This window comes from Notolabrus celidotus, chromosome 5 (assembly GCF_009762535.1).
Source record: "Notolabrus celidotus isolate fNotCel1 chromosome 5, fNotCel1.pri, whole genome shotgun sequence".
Taxonomy (NCBI): domain Eukaryota; kingdom Metazoa; phylum Chordata; class Actinopteri; order Labriformes; family Labridae; genus Notolabrus; species Notolabrus celidotus.
Genome location: NC_048276.1, coordinates 23,745,822 through 23,763,796, shown reverse-complemented (window position 1 = coordinate 23,763,796; position 17,975 = coordinate 23,745,822). Strand labels below are relative to the sequence as shown.

The 17,975-nt window shown below is 40.0% G+C and overlaps 1 protein-coding gene across 2 annotated transcripts in view; it reads left to right on the top strand.

Moving 5' to 3' along the window:
- mark4a (MAP/microtubule affinity-regulating kinase 4a) overlaps positions 1 to 17,975 on the top strand; it is a 40,772-nt gene that overhangs the window by 10,222 nt on the left and 12,575 nt on the right. For both annotated transcript variants that reach the window (XM_034684564.1, XM_034684563.1), the window contains exons 3-11: positions 205 to 258; positions 9,586 to 9,634; positions 9,997 to 10,062; positions 12,658 to 12,728; positions 12,825 to 12,881; positions 13,446 to 13,682; positions 16,902 to 17,021; positions 17,115 to 17,214; positions 17,312 to 17,421. In XM_034684564.1, coding sequence (XP_034540455.1) covers positions 205 to 258; positions 9,586 to 9,634; positions 9,997 to 10,062; positions 12,658 to 12,728; positions 12,825 to 12,881; positions 13,446 to 13,682; positions 16,902 to 17,021; positions 17,115 to 17,214; positions 17,312 to 17,421 — 864 coding nt within the window. The remainder of the gene's footprint in view (positions 1 to 204; positions 259 to 9,585; positions 9,635 to 9,996; positions 10,063 to 12,657; positions 12,729 to 12,824; positions 12,882 to 13,445; positions 13,683 to 16,901; positions 17,022 to 17,114; positions 17,215 to 17,311; positions 17,422 to 17,975) is intronic.

Sequence of the window (17,975 nt, the reverse complement as noted above, 5' to 3'; positions counted from 1 at the left end):
CAATATTTAGATTGAGGTTAAACTCGTGAAAACTAATCTTTAAAGTGTAAGTACCTTCCACGAGTTTAAGGCTTCAGTTTAAAAAAAAACCCTTCATGAGAAATGAAAAATGCTGCATAAGAAGGATGATTTTTTTGTCTATTGGTTTTATTGATGTATAAAGGCTGTTCTCCTCATCCAAACCTTTCTCCATGTCTCCTTCAGGTTGCAATAAAAATCATCGACAAAACTCAGTTGAACCCAACCAGCCTACAAAAGGTGAGTTTAACCTTATTCTGTTTATTTATCACCATTACGAATGTTTAATGTATGCTACACCTTTTAATACCACCTCTGTTTATGAGCTGTAGCCAGGCACCAGATATGGGATTGTTTTATTCAACAAAGTACTTCTATGTTTTTGTGGAGTGGAGAGGTTCAGGTTCATCCTCAGCTGAGAGAGAGAGAGAGAGAGAGAGAGAGAGAGAGAGAGAGAGAGAGAGAGAGAGAGAGAGAGAGAGAGAGAGAGAGAGAGTTTGTGGGATGTAATGCTGTTTGGCAGGTGCTACAGACTGGATGGGCGAGAGAGGAGACCTCTGCTCCACAGATCATCTCTCGTCTCTCTCTGAGTTAATCTCCGCCCTGAGAGCGGGTGACTCATCTCAGAAACTGCGGCCTAACCAACCCATCGTTCTGTCTGTGTTTGTGTTCTTAATTTGTCTTCCATGAACACGTTGCTGTGGGTTTCAAGTGAAAAAGCCAGGATTTTGTCCCTGTTTGGTGCTCAGTAATGTTTTGGTTTGGTGCTTTGAGGGAAAGTCAGGTGTAAATCGCAAGGACTTTTGCCTGCTGGTCCACAGGTTGATCCTGAGTGGTGGACTAAAGAGGTGTGTTCATTGACTGTTTGTAAAGAATAAAAATGTGTCTCCACCCCTTGCAAAATAATAAAGTGAAGCCAAAAAAACCCCCATGTCAGGCAAAAAATATTGTACTGGTCACTACCCTTGGGGCAGAGTCTGGTACAGAAAGGACACAGATCTGACTCGTGTTAGTGTTTGTTAGGTTGTCTTTGCTGTTGCTCTTCTTCACTGCTAATTTGCTGCAGTTGTAATGGCTGCATGCAGAAATGCCTCTGAAAGCGATTGGAAAAACTTACAACCATTCAGAGCAACGCAGCGTGTGGTGTAGCACATAGCATCAAAAATGTAAATAGACAGCGGCATGCAGAGGAAAGAAACACTTCATTACCGCTTGACACTGTAAGTGCAGTAAGTTTTTAGTTCTTGTTTTATTGAAAATACATCATCCAGATTGTTAAAGGTTTCGCAAGTGCTGATTCAATGGACCTCACTGTGGCAGATGCCGCTATCTTGGTTGTCTACAAAAGGCTGAAGCAACACTCCTGTGTCTGCAACGTTTAGAATCTGACCCATTTTAAAATACAGGACTCTGGTTGGTCCGGTATATCTTAGACGAGAGGGGGAAGTTGTTAAGAATGGCAGCAGCTCCAAACCCATATGCCAGGAAAAACCAACACCCCTCTGGACAACCCCCGCTCCGACATGAATCGACATGATAAGAGATAACCATAAAGACAGAAGAAACCATGTTCTAGAAAAACAATGAACATGCATTTTGGTGGTAAAGTTTGACCCATGTTCCATCTGTCAACACGAAGGGGCAGACTGTATGACCTTCACTGCAGCCATTCGGCAGGGGGAGCTCTAAATGTTCTGGCTTTGCTTTGGGGGAGCTGTCATGCCGTCCATCTTTTAAACAGTTGTTCACATCTGGATTGGTAGAGATTCATCATAGCTGAAGGGAAGTTCTTTTGATCATGGGATCTCTTGTATCTCTATGTTGTCTCCACACATCAACCAGGAGCTTGTGTAATTTTTGAAGCAAGATCAGTGAGGGGAAAAAAAGCATTGCACGGTGAAGAGCAAAAGAGTCAAAGGATGCAGACAAGCATTCAGTCAACCCATATTTTCCCAGAATGCTCCTCACATGCACATGTAGGCCAAAGTGTCTCCCTCATTTAGCCGTAACTCTTTGTGCTCCTTCCTCTTTTTTCGCTCTTTGTACCTCCCCTCGGCCTGCGTTAGCTCCTCTGCCTGTGGGCAAGAAGTGAGCAGAGCAGAAGGATCAAATCAGGGATGAAATAATTGTTCTTTGTGTGGTGTTTGTGCATTTTAGTCTGACTGGAAGATGTCTGCATGTCTCGATACATAAGATGGGAGGACCAGTCTTTCTTCATTAGATGTAGCAGGGGCATAAATGTTTTCCGTGCACCATGACATGAGGACCCCTTCAGCTATGTCATACATACTACTGGAAATATTGTCGGCCACAGAATCAGTATTATCTCATGCCTGGTGTATACTTCTGTGTTTATTCTAGAAAACTAGTAAGATGTAGGACGTTAACATAACATGTTCTTTAGGAATGTAACTGTATGGCTTTGAGAACAAAACTGCTGCAACCAAACTGGTTTCTCAGGTGGCATTTCTCTGACATCACAAAAAAATGTAGCCTGTTTCACACATGCACGCCTGGAATTTTCAAAAAAATGTGGAGTGTTCTCCCCCTCAAATTTTCCAAAGTTACTTGTTCACAAACATCCTCACAGAAGGAGGGTGCTGGGTGGGATATGATATCAAAAGCACTCTGTGAAAGCCACGGTGTAATACTTCCAACACATTGGTGGATGAAGCAACAGGAACACTCATTTCCCAGTCATTTAAACAAGAATTTAAATTTTGACGGACTGACTAGTCTAAAGCTAAGAAAAAAATTGATCATGTATAAATTGAGCACAATTTATTTAAGACAGCTAAAGACTGGATCACATCATCTGTGGGTAAATTATGTCATATTGGTTTGCAGAATGTGGCTGCCAATAGCAGAGCAAGCACCACCAGCCTTTGGTTGTACTTGCAGGTTAATGTCCTTATGTATGTGTTGGTTACTCATTGCTCTGGTTAAGTGCTAGTTATGCTAGTTAAACCAGACACAGGCTACTTTTATCTCCATTTTCTAAATCTCCATTTTCTAAAAGACACACTGCACCACGATGCGAGATGCCATTTTTCATCTGTGCTTGTTTTTCTGGGTAGCAGAGCATTATAGCATTAATGTAGTAGCTGATAACTGGAGCCACAGTGCTGGCTAGAAGCAGGTGGCTGAGCAGCTGATTACATAGAACATTTGATGGCACCTTTGGCCTACAATAACAAAGATTTTAATAACTAATTTAACTGTTTTAAAATTTCTGGTGCAGACGAGTGACGACCCTTCTGGTCTTGAAATGGATTCTTCTTCAGCCTCATGTTTGTACATGAGAAGATTTAAATCTAACAAGTCTTGTCTCTAGCAGGTTTTTTAACCTCAGATGAAACATTTTTAGCTAATTACACTGTAAGATAGACAGAAATCAATACTAATGACTCTATATTATTTAAAAAGGCAAACCATAACAGCTATAACACTGATAATATCTTGATATTTACATTTTAAGCCTATAACCACTGTGGCTGGTTGGGTGATAGACAAAGTGAGTTAAAGCATGCTGCAGAAATGTCTGCTATTTCAGCTATTTCAGTGGTAGATTTAGTCAGAGACATGGTTGACTGTTAAAAGGAAGAAGTGTTTTTTTTTTTTTTTTGTCAGAAAACACTCCTTACACATGTACAGGACTAAATCAGCAAAGGAATCATCAACAGTGGGCGTCTTAAGAGACCAAAATAGCAAATATTCTTCACTTTAGCTGATGCAAGATTTGTCAGCTCAACTGTTTTTGCATATCTTTCCCTTTATTGTAACTGTTTTTTTGTTTTTAACATTTTTCCTTGTACGTCTTGGTTTTATTTTACCCTTTCTGTGACCACTGACACTACATGGACCACTCCACCTGCCTGACAGTACAGGTACATCACTGACAATCATGGGACTGTAACTTGGTCAACTGGGCTGTATCAACATCAAATAAGCTACAGATGGAAGGCCTGTTTTTTTCCCTCAGAACTTATTTCCCCATATCTGGTAGTGGCCTTGTGCCCAACTAGGTGGAGTGGCCATTCTGGCGTTTACCCAAAATACCAGATTACTAGCGAGCTGTCCAACTGCAGCTTGATCAGCTCGGTTTCAGTTTCAGTTGCCAGTGGCAAAACAAAAATCCATTGAAAAGGAGTATTTTGTCAGATTTATTGCAAAACAAAGCAGACATATGAGACCAGGAGTGTAAATGCATGCACTTGAAGGCCAGATGCATTATAGTGAAAGCAATGACCTTGTGTTGTTGCAGTATTATCAAGACTTTTGATGCAACTTGTCTTTGTTGTCTGTTGCCCTTGTAATCACTTGCATCCTGTAATCCTGATACTTTGACTCATCACACTTTGCAGCTTATATCATGACTGAAAATAGATTATTTTTTGTATTTTTTGTTCCTTACCTGGCTGGAATATTAGCTTCAGGAGGAGCTATGGCTCCAGTTTCATTTCTTGAGCTGGACCAGCCGCTGTAAAAGCAATGTTTGAACATTGAGGACAGGGCTGAGGAGCTGAGGAGAGAGAAGAAGGATTGGCCACTGATTGGAGAAAATACTCCACAATTGGCCAGTGATGATAGCAGACTTCTTTACATACCCGTGGGCTAGAGAAAATCCTGAGAACTGGAGACATGAAACAGCCCATATTAGCATAATCTGGACGGTAATGTATGTAGATGGGGGAGGGAGGGAGATAGATGTATTGTATATGGTGGATATAAGAAGGGGGAGTTAAACCACACATGAGAAAATTAAACCTCAACATACAAGACGAGGGATTTCTTTAGGAGAACATATCACACCAGGAGATTTTCAAAATGTCCTCTCTAAATCCAAAGACACCTCAAAAAAAAAAAGTTGTGTATTTTTCTAAATATTTTTCCAGCTATTAGATTTTATGTAAATACTAGGGCTGCAGTCAAGAAGTAAAGAAGTATTTGTGGTTCAGGTCAGGCAAGTTGGCTGGCCAATCAAGCACAGCAATATCACGGTCAGCAAACCATTTGGTAGAAGTTTTGGCGCTGTGGGCAGGTGCTAAATCCTGCTGGAAAAATAAATCTGCATCTCCATAAAGCTTTTCAGCAGATGGACGCATGAAGTGCTCTAAAATATCCTGGTAGACACTGTGTTGACTTTGGACTTGATAAATAGACCAACACCAGAAGATGACATGGCACAAGAAATCATCAAAGACTGCAGAAACTTCACACTTGATTCGAACACCTTTGATTCTGTGCCACTACCAGATCCTCTCCAGTCTTCCTCCATAACTTAGGACCTTGATTTACAAATAAAATGCTAAATGTACTTTCATATGAAAAGAGAGCTTTGGACCACTGAGCAACAGTTCAGTTCTTTTCCTCCTGAGCCCAGGTAAGACTCTTCTGACGCTGTCTCTGGTTCAGGAGTGTCTTGATATTACGAATGTGACAGATGTAGTCTCTTTCCTGAAGACGTCTGTGCGTAGTGGCTCTTCATCGACAGCCTCAGTCCACTCCTTGTGAAGCTCTCTCTAAATCTTATCTCGACTTTTCTTGACAATCCTCTCAAATCTGTGTTCGTCCCTGTTGCTTGTTTACCGTTTCTTACCACATGTTCCGTTCTAGTCAACTTTCCAATAATATGCTTCAACACAACACTCTGTGAACAGCAGACCTTTTCCACAATGACCTTTTATGCTTTACTCTCGTCGTGGAGGATGTTGATGATCGTTTTCTGGACAGCTGTAAAGTCAGCAGTCGTCCCCATGATCGTGGTGTCATAGTCTGAACTAGATGTGTGATGACTCTTGCGACAGAAGTAGATATCCCATCAAAATTTGGTCCAACCAATGACATTGAATTGTCCTCAAAGATATGGTGAAAAGCGTTCATAGAGTATTCATAGACAGACATCTTTTACATGCTTTATTCAATGGAAAAATGTAACTTAGGTAATCTCATACTGTCATGTTGGAGGCTTGTTTTCATCAGTGACTGAGAATTGCTTCCCTTTTGAAATGTAGCTTCCACAAGAAATCGTGGTTCATCATTATTTTCTCCTCTGCTTTTGTAAAGGATGGTCCAGTGTGTGTTCAACTCAACTCAAACTTAAATTTAAAGAGCACGTTCAAAACAACTGGAGTTCACCAAAGTGCTGTACAGATCAAAAGCAGCACAAATGACAAAAATAACCCAAACAATGTCAAAGATACAATACTAAAATACATAAACACAGTGCAAATATATAATAGAATAAGATAGAATAAAAAAAATTAAAATGTAATTTAAATTATGCCAGATTTCCACTCAACCTTGATTAAAAGCCAGGGAGAAGAGGTGTGTTTTTAGAGAGGATTTGAAAACCTGTAAGAAAGGAGGTAATACAGGGAGCAGTAAAGCTCCTTTCTTCCTCGTTTAGAGAGTTTGAACAGCTCCTGTCATGGCTGACACTCTTAGGTTGTTTTTCTCAGTTAGGGAACCTAAAAGTCCTGTTTGACTGTGGTCCAGGAGTGAGCTCTTTTTCCACAGATGTTGTGAGTCCATCCGCTTTAACGTAGGATTACTATTTATTCACTACTGATGACCCGGGCATGGGGATTGTTTATTGTTTTGACGGATCTGACCGCTCAGCCCTGGCTGTGAGGGAATTAACTGTGACGCCTGCGTGATGAGACGCTACGTCCAGCAGCACTACGTATCCCAAGATCCCCCTCTGGCACAGCTGGAGAAGCTGGGAAAAGAGCCTGGTCTTAATACCTGGGTCGCTATGGCAACAGTGACGTTTGGGCACAGCTAGAGGAGCAGGCGGCGAGGAGGAAATGAATGAAGGAGGAGACACACATTGTAGGAAAAAAAAGAGGGGGAGGATGGAGAAAAGAGGATAGAAAGGCTGGCTTCGTGTTATTTTTTGTCTCCGTGTGAGTTGACAGGGTTGAAATAGTGTCGTGTTTTTAGCAATGGCCCTTTTTCAGAGAGAGTTTAAATGTCATAAACATGAAACCAGGGGATCTGGCTAGAATTTAATCCCCTACTCTCCTCTGACAAAGTGTACAAATATATCCTCCAGAGTATCACACGCAGAGAGGACTCAGACACAGAGCGGAAGTGGGTCTGTTTTCAGCTCATCACATTTGTGTGTGGGCGTTTTTTTTAATGTTGGGTTTCTTTGCTGGTTGTTGGCTGGTTGGGTCAGTATAATCGTCAATATAATGCTTTAGATTTTAGGACAGAAGTGTAGATTTGTTTGGAAGCATCACCCCTCCCCCAGCTGCTAAGGGCTGACTTTAGCAGCAGAGTTAAGTCCATATTAAAATGCTATAGAGACTGATAACCAACTCAGTATAGGAATAGGTTTTATGTAGCTTTTACACTCAAAAACAAAACCTTCATGTATTGATCATTAAAATGGTATAGCATTGATGAGCTAATAGTTAAAGATGTTCAATTTTAACCAGCAGTATTCACATCTTCTGTCTCCAAAGTGTGCGTGGTTTCTTTATTCCCATCCCAAGACGGATCAAGAGTAACAATATTCCTTTTTTCTTAGCACAGAAATTGATGGTTTTTATGTGGCATGTAGATGATTTCCTTTTTTCGTGCAGCACTGTCAGTTCTGTACCAATAGAGAGAAGAGATAGCTGTGTTGCCAGATTTGCACATAACAATGAAAAGGTTGATATATTTTTTCTCTGCAGCTTTGAGGTGAGAACTGCTCCTTGAGCTGTATTCACACAAGCACAAAATTCCTGAAAGCTCTTGACATTTTTGGGGTTCACTGAATGTGTGAACGCAAACAGTCAAAATTTTCACCATTTTCACACTGACTTTTTCCTGCCATCCCCCCAGTGAAATTGGCACAGGATTGATTAAAAAAAATCAGAGGCTGAAGAAGGAGAATCATTGTCAAGTCAAGAAATGTGAAGACATTCATTAAGCATTGATAAGAATGCAAAAACTGTCACAGTAGGTCTCTGCGGCTTCATCTGCCAGCACCATCTTCGACTGACAGGTTGGACTCCACTCTGCAAGGGACATGTGAACAACTTTGGAAAAATTGTAGAAGTTTTCAGGACTCAGATTGTCTTTGGTTTTAGCGTATGTAGCCCATATACACCTCCGGTCTTTAAAGTGGGCGACTGTTACAACTGGTCCATACTGCACACCTGAGTAGTGTTGAGTAGCCACACAGCCCGCAAGAGCATCACAGTTACGCCCCAAAAGTTACAAAATAAATTCAGAAATGACAGTGAATCATGTTTGTTGGTGTGTTTTGGGGGTGTAGAAGCAGAACTCTAGTAAGGCATTGAGTCTGTTTTTTCATCATGGTGAAGAGATCCATGGATGTGAGATTGTTAACTACAAATACAATTCTTCTGCAAGGGCTTGGAGAGCAACATGTTCAATTTGTAAAGCCAATACAACCTCCTCTCTTTTTAACCGCTCATTAAGGGCCTGTGTCCAGTAGTAGGGTTTTTTTGTGCCCTTCTTGATTTTGGTTGGTAAGTAGAGAGGTGACATTGATGAGCCAGGGGATGGTGTTCCAAAAGTTGCTGAGGATGCTGAGCGCCGAAAATGGTGCAGTGCATTGGTTTTGTACAGAAAAAGGTTGCTCCCTGCGGGGAAAAAATTGTCTCAGTGGACATAGACCCTGAAAAGCTCAGACCTATTCTCTGTCATAACAAGTAATCTAAGACTATTATCCCAGCCCTTCTATAGGTTAGATTATTATAACATGGGTCCAAAAATTGTATACATTCAGTCTGTGTGCATAATGTTAAGTTTGGATCTTTTTTGTCCTCTGACTTTAAACTCTCTGAACATGTGGCATGTAGATTTTAAAGTAAGGTCTATATATAGTTGGTTGTATGAAGCATGGCCATGGTAATATAACTTTGCATTACTGGTTAACTCGCTTTACTTTTTTGAATTTTCAAATCAAAGATGAATTTTTTTTCAGATCAACATGAATAATTTTTGATGTTAACCACACATGCCTTCGCAGAGCTCATCTGTGTTGGTGTGCAAAATGTTCTCATCAGATCGTGTGAAGATCCAAGTTGGATATAATGTTGTTATTGAGTATTTTTTGGCACCGTTTAAGTGTGCAGGCGTAGATTTTTTTCATTGATGCTGTTCCCGTGGCCTTGCACCTACATGATGTGCATTCAGTTGATTTGTTTATTGATAACGAAAAGACAGATTTTGAGGATTCACAAGACATTGATCTAAGTGAAGACATCCAGTTTAGTCTGTGCTCGTCCTACAAAAAGGTTTTCACAATCTGTATGTATGTCAAGAGTACAGCTGAGAACTAAACTTCATTCCACCGTTTGTTTGTTTTTTACATTTACTGATGTCTTTTTGTCAAGTATAGAGGTTTTCTTCTCATACATTTAATGGCCTTTCGTGTTAAGTTGTTGATCTGCTTTTGTGTTTTCAAATATTCAAAATAACAGTTTCAATTATTCACATAAAATGAACATTATCTCCTGAAATGACCATTATTTTCAGGGACAACACAACGATGATCTTTAACTCCTGAACGGAAGATTTAAAACTCTCTTTTTTTCTTTGCAGCTCTTTCGGGAGGTGAGAATAATGAAAGGCTTAAATCACCCCAACATAGGTAAGACACGCTTCACATGCATCTCAATGGCTTTATGTACTTGGGTGTCTGTGTGTGTCCATGCACGCATACGTGTGTGTGTTTTGCGTCTATGTACGTATGTGAGACAGAAGTATAAAAATGCTTTGAATGAGCTTTAGAGAACTCATTGACTGAGCTGTCGTAGGCCTTATAGAAGGTCACAAGGTTGGATTTTCTAAAGCTCAGAGCCATATGGATCAAAACTCCCCCACAGCATCAGCAGCAGGTTCTCCCGTATTAAGACAGACAAGCAGACGGCTGTGCAATAATTTATAATGGGGGCAGTACTTGTTGTTATTTATATCTCTGAGATTTTAATCTGTTTCTGTTTTGGGCTACAGTGCAGCTGTTCGAGGTGATTGAGACTGATAAGACCCTTTACCTAGTCATGGAGTATGCTAGTGGAGGTGAGTACATCCTTTATTGTCATTTGACAATGCACAAGAAAATTAAGGAATGCATTATCTTGCATGACATTCAGTTTACAACAAAATACAGCAAACATTCATTGAAGCCAAACATGTGTTCCATGGTAGATAATACATTGTTCACAGTAAGAAGTTAATATTATACAGAAAATATAAACGTTGCAGTGTAAAAAACATTCTATATCAAAGTATAAAAATGGTGTTTTCCATGGTAGATAATGTGTGTTGCACTAAAGATAATGCATACTGCATGGCAGGTAATTCTATTGTCCAATCAAAAATGTGCAGTGCACAGAGGATAATGTCTATTATCCAAAAGGTTGAACTCAGTTCAGATTTTTTTTACCATTTTGTTCTCTAACGGAGCGTATTTTACCTTATAAGGGATATGTCTCAGCTGTTGTGGCCCATCTCGTGGCTGTAGGCTGAGGCAGTCTACTGGAGTAATTCAAACACTTTTTCTACCTGTAAGCCTCTTAGATGCCAAAAAAAGAAAAGAAAACAGGGACCAGGGCAAATACAGGGATTCTCCTTTAAAATGAAAGAAATTTATTTTTTGCCACATATATCAGCTGATTTCTTTTAAAGTTGTGTAATCATTTGAGATTCCTCAGCATCATTACTGTTCATCTACCCATCCTCTCTCTAAAATATGTGGACTACAGTCACCATAAGATGACTGTAAACTTCCCCATTAGGTGTTGTCTAGTCTGTATTCAAACTTAATAGAGCATAGAGATCCAGCATAAATAACTGAGCAGCCTCAGTGCAGTCATGCCACTGCTCTTTAGACACAATATCAGGAGTAATACCAGCTCACAGTCCATCCAATGCTGCTCTCCTTTTTATTTTGTTTCTCTTTGAGTAGAACTGTATGCCTCTGCTCTGCTTTTTCTCTGCTCTGAATTTTGCTGGAGCTTGAATGCCTTTGATTCAATCTAAATAATCAGCATGTTTAAATGTTCGTAGTTGGACATGTATGTGCAGATAATGGTGTTAACATCAAAAGGACTGTACTTAAGTTATTGATAGGAATAGAATGTTGGATTTTGCGTTTTGTAGTTTATCTTTTTCTTAGAGGGGTAGGAGGCATAATTTCTTTACTTTATTTGACTTTAACTAATGAATGAATTAATTAATTTGTGTCATTATTATTTATGATATTTATATTTTTGTAATTATTATTACACTTTTACCATTTGGGAGTCAGGATTGAGCAAAGATATTGCAAAGTAGCCCCAGCACGATCGCAGTTTATCATCTCTCAGCCATTTCTCAGCACTTTTTCATTTTCTATAAACATATCTTTTATTAATTTTGTTTTAAGGGCATTGTAGCCTTTCCAACAATTGATATCAGTAAATCCCAGAATGAATTTTATTGTATGATAAACTAAATACAGCATCCAATTATTTGATTTGATTTTTTATTATTTTATTATTTCATGAATTAAGATATGATTCATTCATACTGCTAAAACAAAGTCCTCATTTCTCAGTTGCTTTCATAGTTGCAACTCGAATTCACACCAAAGTTAATATTTCCATTCACCATAAAGTTACAACTTAAGTGTTCTGGCTCTCTGTGAAGGTCCCAAATGGCAATTTGAACTCATGTAGGAAATAACTTCAGCACTATATTGTCTCCCTTCCCCTTTCTCATAAAGTCTGCTGGAATTTTCTTTTCTCTAAACGGGTCCTGCGACTCTGCCAGACCTCATGACATGGTTCAGTTTGTTTCCTTCATGCCTGTTTTCTTCACTTTGGCAGACGTCACTCTGCTGCTCCTCAGGTGTTTTAACATCCCGTACTTTTTTCTGTGCAGTCGCTTTGCTCTGCTGGTGACTGGTCAGCCTTTAACCACGAGTCAGAGTTTTGTGCTCACCAAATAAGTTAAAAGTATTTTATTTTATGGATTCAAAAGCTAAAGTTTTTGCCACAGTGTCAACAGGCAGAGGTGAAATGTGCTGGACTCCTTTCTGCAGATAAATTAAAAAAAAATTTGTTTGTGATCAGGCAGCTGGTTGATAAAATATGATAGTTAAACAATAGTGTGTTTTAATGTAAAAATAACTGTTGCTGTTGTGGAAATCATAATGAATAAGTATGTTTGAACATGTGGCATCATCTCATGAAACTCTCAATATGTGAAGACTTCATCATTCAGAGGGATGATTAAAACTGGGTGATGGATGATTGTGAATTCAACTATTTTATCCTCGAAAGAGAGAATTTATCATAATAAAAAAAACACGTGATATGGTTTTAAGTATTAAAATTTAGAGGTGCCTGTTGTTGGATTTTGGGACCTTCACAGAGAGCCAGGCGAGTTGTTTCCTGTCTTCAGGACATGGAAAAGTTTCCGACAGCAGCTTCAATTTACGGACAAAAGAAATGGTGGTATTAGTATTCTCATGTAAATATTAGTAAGACAGGGAATAAGTGTATTTTCTAAACTTTAAAACGATTAACTTTTGGTGGAGTTCAGTGTTGGGTTTGATGGCTACAGTACAAGTCCTGATGTTGTTTTAATAGCGCTGGTTTTATGATCTGACTGCTCTGTCCCTGCTCTCAGGTGAAGTGTTTGACTACCTCGTGTCTCATGGTAGAATGAAGGAGGTGGAAGCCAGAGCCAAATTTCGACAGGTATGAAAAAAACACAACCTCCTGACATATATATGTAACAAAACCCTCCCTTTATTTGTCTCTTTTTAAAATGTGTTTGTCACCTGTTTTTCTCAGATTGTGTCTGCTGTCCACTACTGCCACACGAAGAACATCGTCCACAGAGATCTGAAGGTGAGACAGCTAAGAGGACTTTTTGGGCTGCTTTCAGATATGACGGATTAAGGCTAGTCCAAGACTAGGACATTTCTTTCACTGGCAGATTACAGTGAAAGAGAAATTTATAATCTGGGACTAGTCTTAATCTGTGTCTGTGAAAAAGGCCCTTTAGCATCTTAATCGCAAGATGAGTGGACATGCAGCTTTTTACCGAGTAGTGGGAGCCTGCTCCTGTTTTAATAGATTATTACATTACAAACACACACAGTGACATACATACAGTATGACTCATGTCCAGGATCTGTTTTGTTGGACAACACACAAGCTCCAACCCCCTCCCCATCTGTCGCTCATTCACACTGCCGTTTTTTTCTTCATCTCAACTCACATTCTTGTGCACACCCACTTTGTCATTCCTCTCCCTCCTCCTTGTCCAACTATTTTGCTCCCAATTCTCCTTCCTGAAACCTTCCTTTCTTCCTTCGTTCCTTGAATGTGACCCTATATCTGGCACCCCTCCCCCCTGCTGTCAATCCCCTCCTCCTCCTCTTCCTCTATTTTAATGTATGTGTGACTCAGGCGGAGAACCTTCTGCTGGACGCCGACGCCAATATCAAGATTGCCGACTTCGGCTTCAGCAACGAGTTCACGCTGGGCAACAAGCTGGACACGTTCTGTGGCTCGCCGCCGTACGCTGCTCCCGAGCTTTTCCAGGGCAAGAAATACGATGGGCCCGAGGTGGACGTCTGGAGTCTTGGAGTGATTCTGTACACGCTGGTCAGCGGCTCACTGCCGTTTGACGGACAGAACCTGAAGGCAAGTGGAGGAGGAGTCTGTGTGTGAGTGTGAGTGTGAGTGTGTGTGTGTGTGTGTGTGTGTGTGTGTGTGTGTGTGTCAACAAAATGTTTCCAACGAGCATCTGATGAGCCAGGTGACAAACGTGCAGGACCTTAGAAAAATACTTAATGTGTGATACGTTACTCAGTACTGTGATAACAATATGAAGTGAAGAAACAATTTAAGAGTGCATATTAGCTTTAACTTGTCCATGTAAGTCCATGTAATCCTGTTACACATAATACTTGTGTTTGCAACAAAATCCTCTTAAATGAAGAATAAATCATCAAGTAGTTTTTTCACCTCTGCATTGGAAACAATGAATCTCACCGAACTGATAGCTTGAGCTTTACCTGTCTGCATAATAATGGTTTAAAAGCATGGCCACTCTACCCAACAGCTGAAATATGCAAGAGCAAAGTGAGAAAGTAGCAACTATTTGCTTTATTTTTTCTCATCAAATGAAATAAATTCAGACCTATTTATTGGGAATGCTCATTTTGGGATATACACTGATCTCTGGTGCATTACCCTACCAGGTAATACACTGCAGAATTTAAAAGAAGACCGAATTGCACCAGGCAAAGAAAAGTTTAAACCATCGTAATCTGTTTTATGTCATTCATGCTTTGTCTGTGGTATACTTTCTTTCAAAGTGTTCTGCAGTTGATCTCATAGAGCAGTGATCAGCATGTAGTTGAAGTTGTGTTGGTCCTTATGTATCATACTCATGTCAAATCAGATATTCACCCTGAGCAGAACAGACATGTGAAGCAGACACAGTATGTTCTGGGTGTGTGTGTGTGTTGATCATTTCAGTGGAATTTCAAGGATCAAACTTGTGTTCATGTGTCCTGACATGAGAGAAGAGGTCACTGTCGGTGTGAGTCATCCTTTTCACACAGTTCTGCCTTTCTGTTGGTTACTGACGAATGGAGAAAACCATGTAGTAATGAAGAGGATATTATCAAGCATAAATCATTCTTCCAGGTTTTCATCTGCCATGTATTTTTTTGGAGAACTGTCCTCGGATTTCAAAATGAAACAGGTCACTAGAGCCTGTGTGATATTGTTTGAAATGTATAATCAACCATCACAACAAATGGAGTGACGGCTGCAAGCTAGTTCAGGCAGGCAACTCGAGCTGCACTAATGTCACATTTGCCATGCTCCATTCTCACAGTCACCTGACAAAGTATCCTCTGAGTTAGGGGGTCTATTTGAGCATCGAGATTTCTGGTCTCTGCTTCTGCTTTGCTAATGCTACCGCTGCCCTGCACCAGTGCTGAGCTCAAACTTTCCTGCATCCACCTGCAACCTCCGACTCTTGGGGGTTTAAGATATTATGTCATCACTCCTCAATTTTCCGAGCCAAACACAAAAAACGATCTGCTGCTACAACACAGATCTGATCAAAACAACGTGAATCGACTGAGGGGACTGTATATCAGTGATGTTGTGACACCTAATTATCAGCTAATGTAATTATTGATGATGATCAAAACCACAAATTGAGCAGAGTTAATTCAGGCAGTCCACAAAGTCTTAAGGCTAGCCTCTATCAGTTGACACCTCAGCTGATTACAACTGTGCATCCAATTGGATGCGTAGTTGTAATCTGTTGTAAACTGTTTTAGCCTGCCTTCTCTTGCTGCTTCCCATGCAAATTTCTTTTCAACCCACCTCCACCCCCGCTCCTCTTTTTCTGCTGTGTCTGATTTTACCAGTATCATATGTATTTTCACTGATGCTCACTCTGCTCTGTACCCTGGGAGTCTTTGCTGTTGCTCTCCCTGGTTTGGTTTTTCATGTATGCGGATGCAAGAAAGGGGAGATGCGCTCTCCTTACCTCAGGCTTTAGCATTTCACACCGGCACGAGCTCCCAGAACAGAGCCTTAAAGCCAATCATGACTTATTTCATGCAATGAATTAACTATTTTGACGAGAGTGGTCCTGACTGAATTAGTTTTGTTTATGAGCATAATGTATAATAGTTTGGTTATTTGTTTTAGAAATGCAAAGTCCAGAGTACCTTTTGTGGCCGTGTCGTTACAAAATCTACATTTTTGTTCCTGCCAAACATTTCACTGTTTCCACCATCATGTGGGTAATTGGTGTGTGTGTTTCCTCTTAAGTTGGTATCTATATCAATTTAAAAAATCTCATACTGGTCTGGCTCGACATTGGTCTTGCTCTTTGGGAAATCTTTGGGTCTTCCTGTGTAGTTTACTTATTTGTCATTTTAATCTCCTGAGATTTGCAACCGATGTAAAAACAATCTTATATTAACCATTCAGGTTTTATTCCTCATTTCAAACCATCGCAAATAACTGCAGAAAACACCACTCTGTGTCTCCTCGAGATTTTTTCCTCCTGAAATAAAGTTGTACTCAGGAGTAGAACCTGCTGCCTAAAAATAAGTGAAACATTATTTTTATCTAAAATCCAGCAGATGGTAATGACTGCCCCCTAAAGCTCCACCAAAGGGAGGAGACTAATGTGTGTTTAACCCCTCTCATCTGTCTGACTGCAGCACAGCAGACTGCCTGCAGAGAGGGAACTCTGAGCTTTTAATGCAGCAGACAACATCGCATCATTCTGGGATAAAAAAAAACTGCAAATTAAAATACTTTGTTATATAAAGCTCAGCATGAACCAAAGTGATGATTGTGTCCTCTTCTAGGTCGAAATGGTTTGCAGAGTGTGTCATGATGCAGAGTGCTTATGTAGTCTTTATGTAAACAAGCAGCTTTCATTTGAATGCAGCTTTCATTCAAAGATGCAGAAGTACTGAAAGAAACATCAGATGAAAAAAAGATACAGATACAAAAACATCAAATAAATACAGAACATAATTATCTAAAATATATCTATAATACAGAAAAGTATAGCCAAATTAAAGCCATATTTAACTATTAAGGTCTTTACGTAGCTTTTTCTGTCCCCCCATGCTTTCGGTTGAAACTGCCGATTAATAATAACCTCACAAAACATTAAGTCACTTTTATTTATGTCGACAAAGGTCACAAAGTACTTTAGAAAAAAAATTGAAAAACACTCAAAAAATGAAAAAACAAGCACTAACAAAGCCAAAATGTAATCCCGTTAGAGTCCTGTGATGAGGTTTTCGGCGGCCTCCCGGGCTGTTGTGTCTAAAATGGTGGGTCTGAGTAACGTGTGATATTTGTGGCCAACAGGAGCTGAGGGAGCGCGTGCTGAGGGGAAAATACCGTGTCCCTTTCTACATGTCCACAGACTGTGAGGGGATCCTACGCAGGTTCCTGGTGCTCAACCCCTCCAAGCGCTGCACCCTGGAGGTAACGAGTGCTAAACAAACAGAACAACATTACTCACCTAAAATCAACACAGCTTAAGCTTTCCTTCTTCCTTCTTCATTTCTGTCTCTACAGCAAGTGATGAAGGATAAGTGGATCAATGCAGGGTACGATGGGGAGGATCTGAAGCCCCACATAGAACCTGTGGAGGACTATAGTGATCCTGCCCGTATAGGTGAGTCAGCTGGGCCGCCTGTCTGATTCAAGATGTTGTCTTTTTTTCTCTCTGTGTCTCTCCTCACCTGTCACACCTGTCTGTTTGGGCTCCTCAGAGGTGATGGTGGGGATGGGCTTCACTTCGGAGGAAATCAAGGACTCTCTGCTCAATCAGAAGTACAACGAAGTCACAGCCACTTACTTACTGCTGGGCCGCAAAGGAGACGTGAGTTATACACACCTGAACTATGTTATGTGTACATACAAAGCATTAAACTGACTCTCTTTTATTTATTATGACTCTATTTTTTATATATACCACACTCTTATTATTATTCATTCTTACCTGTTAATTGTTCAATTTTATCTTTCTGCTTTCTGTCATAAGATATGTGCTCTTATCTTTTTTCATGTATGACTTAACTTTATTTTTGATATTAAAGCACTTTAAATCTTCACCTATGGAGAGAATGTAAAGCAAGAGTGTTCTATGTGCATTTGCCTTCACCTTTACTGTACTTACTTCTCGATATATCTTCACTGTTTTAATTTATGTCACAAGATGTCATGTTCTCATCTTTTTTTCTTGTATGATCTTTGAACATTTCTTCTCTTTAACCTTTATTCAGGATCAATTTTAGTCCACATCTGTTAAAGAAAACGTCCCACATAGAGGTTTTCATTCAACTGAACTTTGACTCTACTTATCTAGAGAAGATGGAATGAATGAGGCTGACCTATCATTCGTTCCCAGTTGTAGATGCATGAGTACTCATTCTG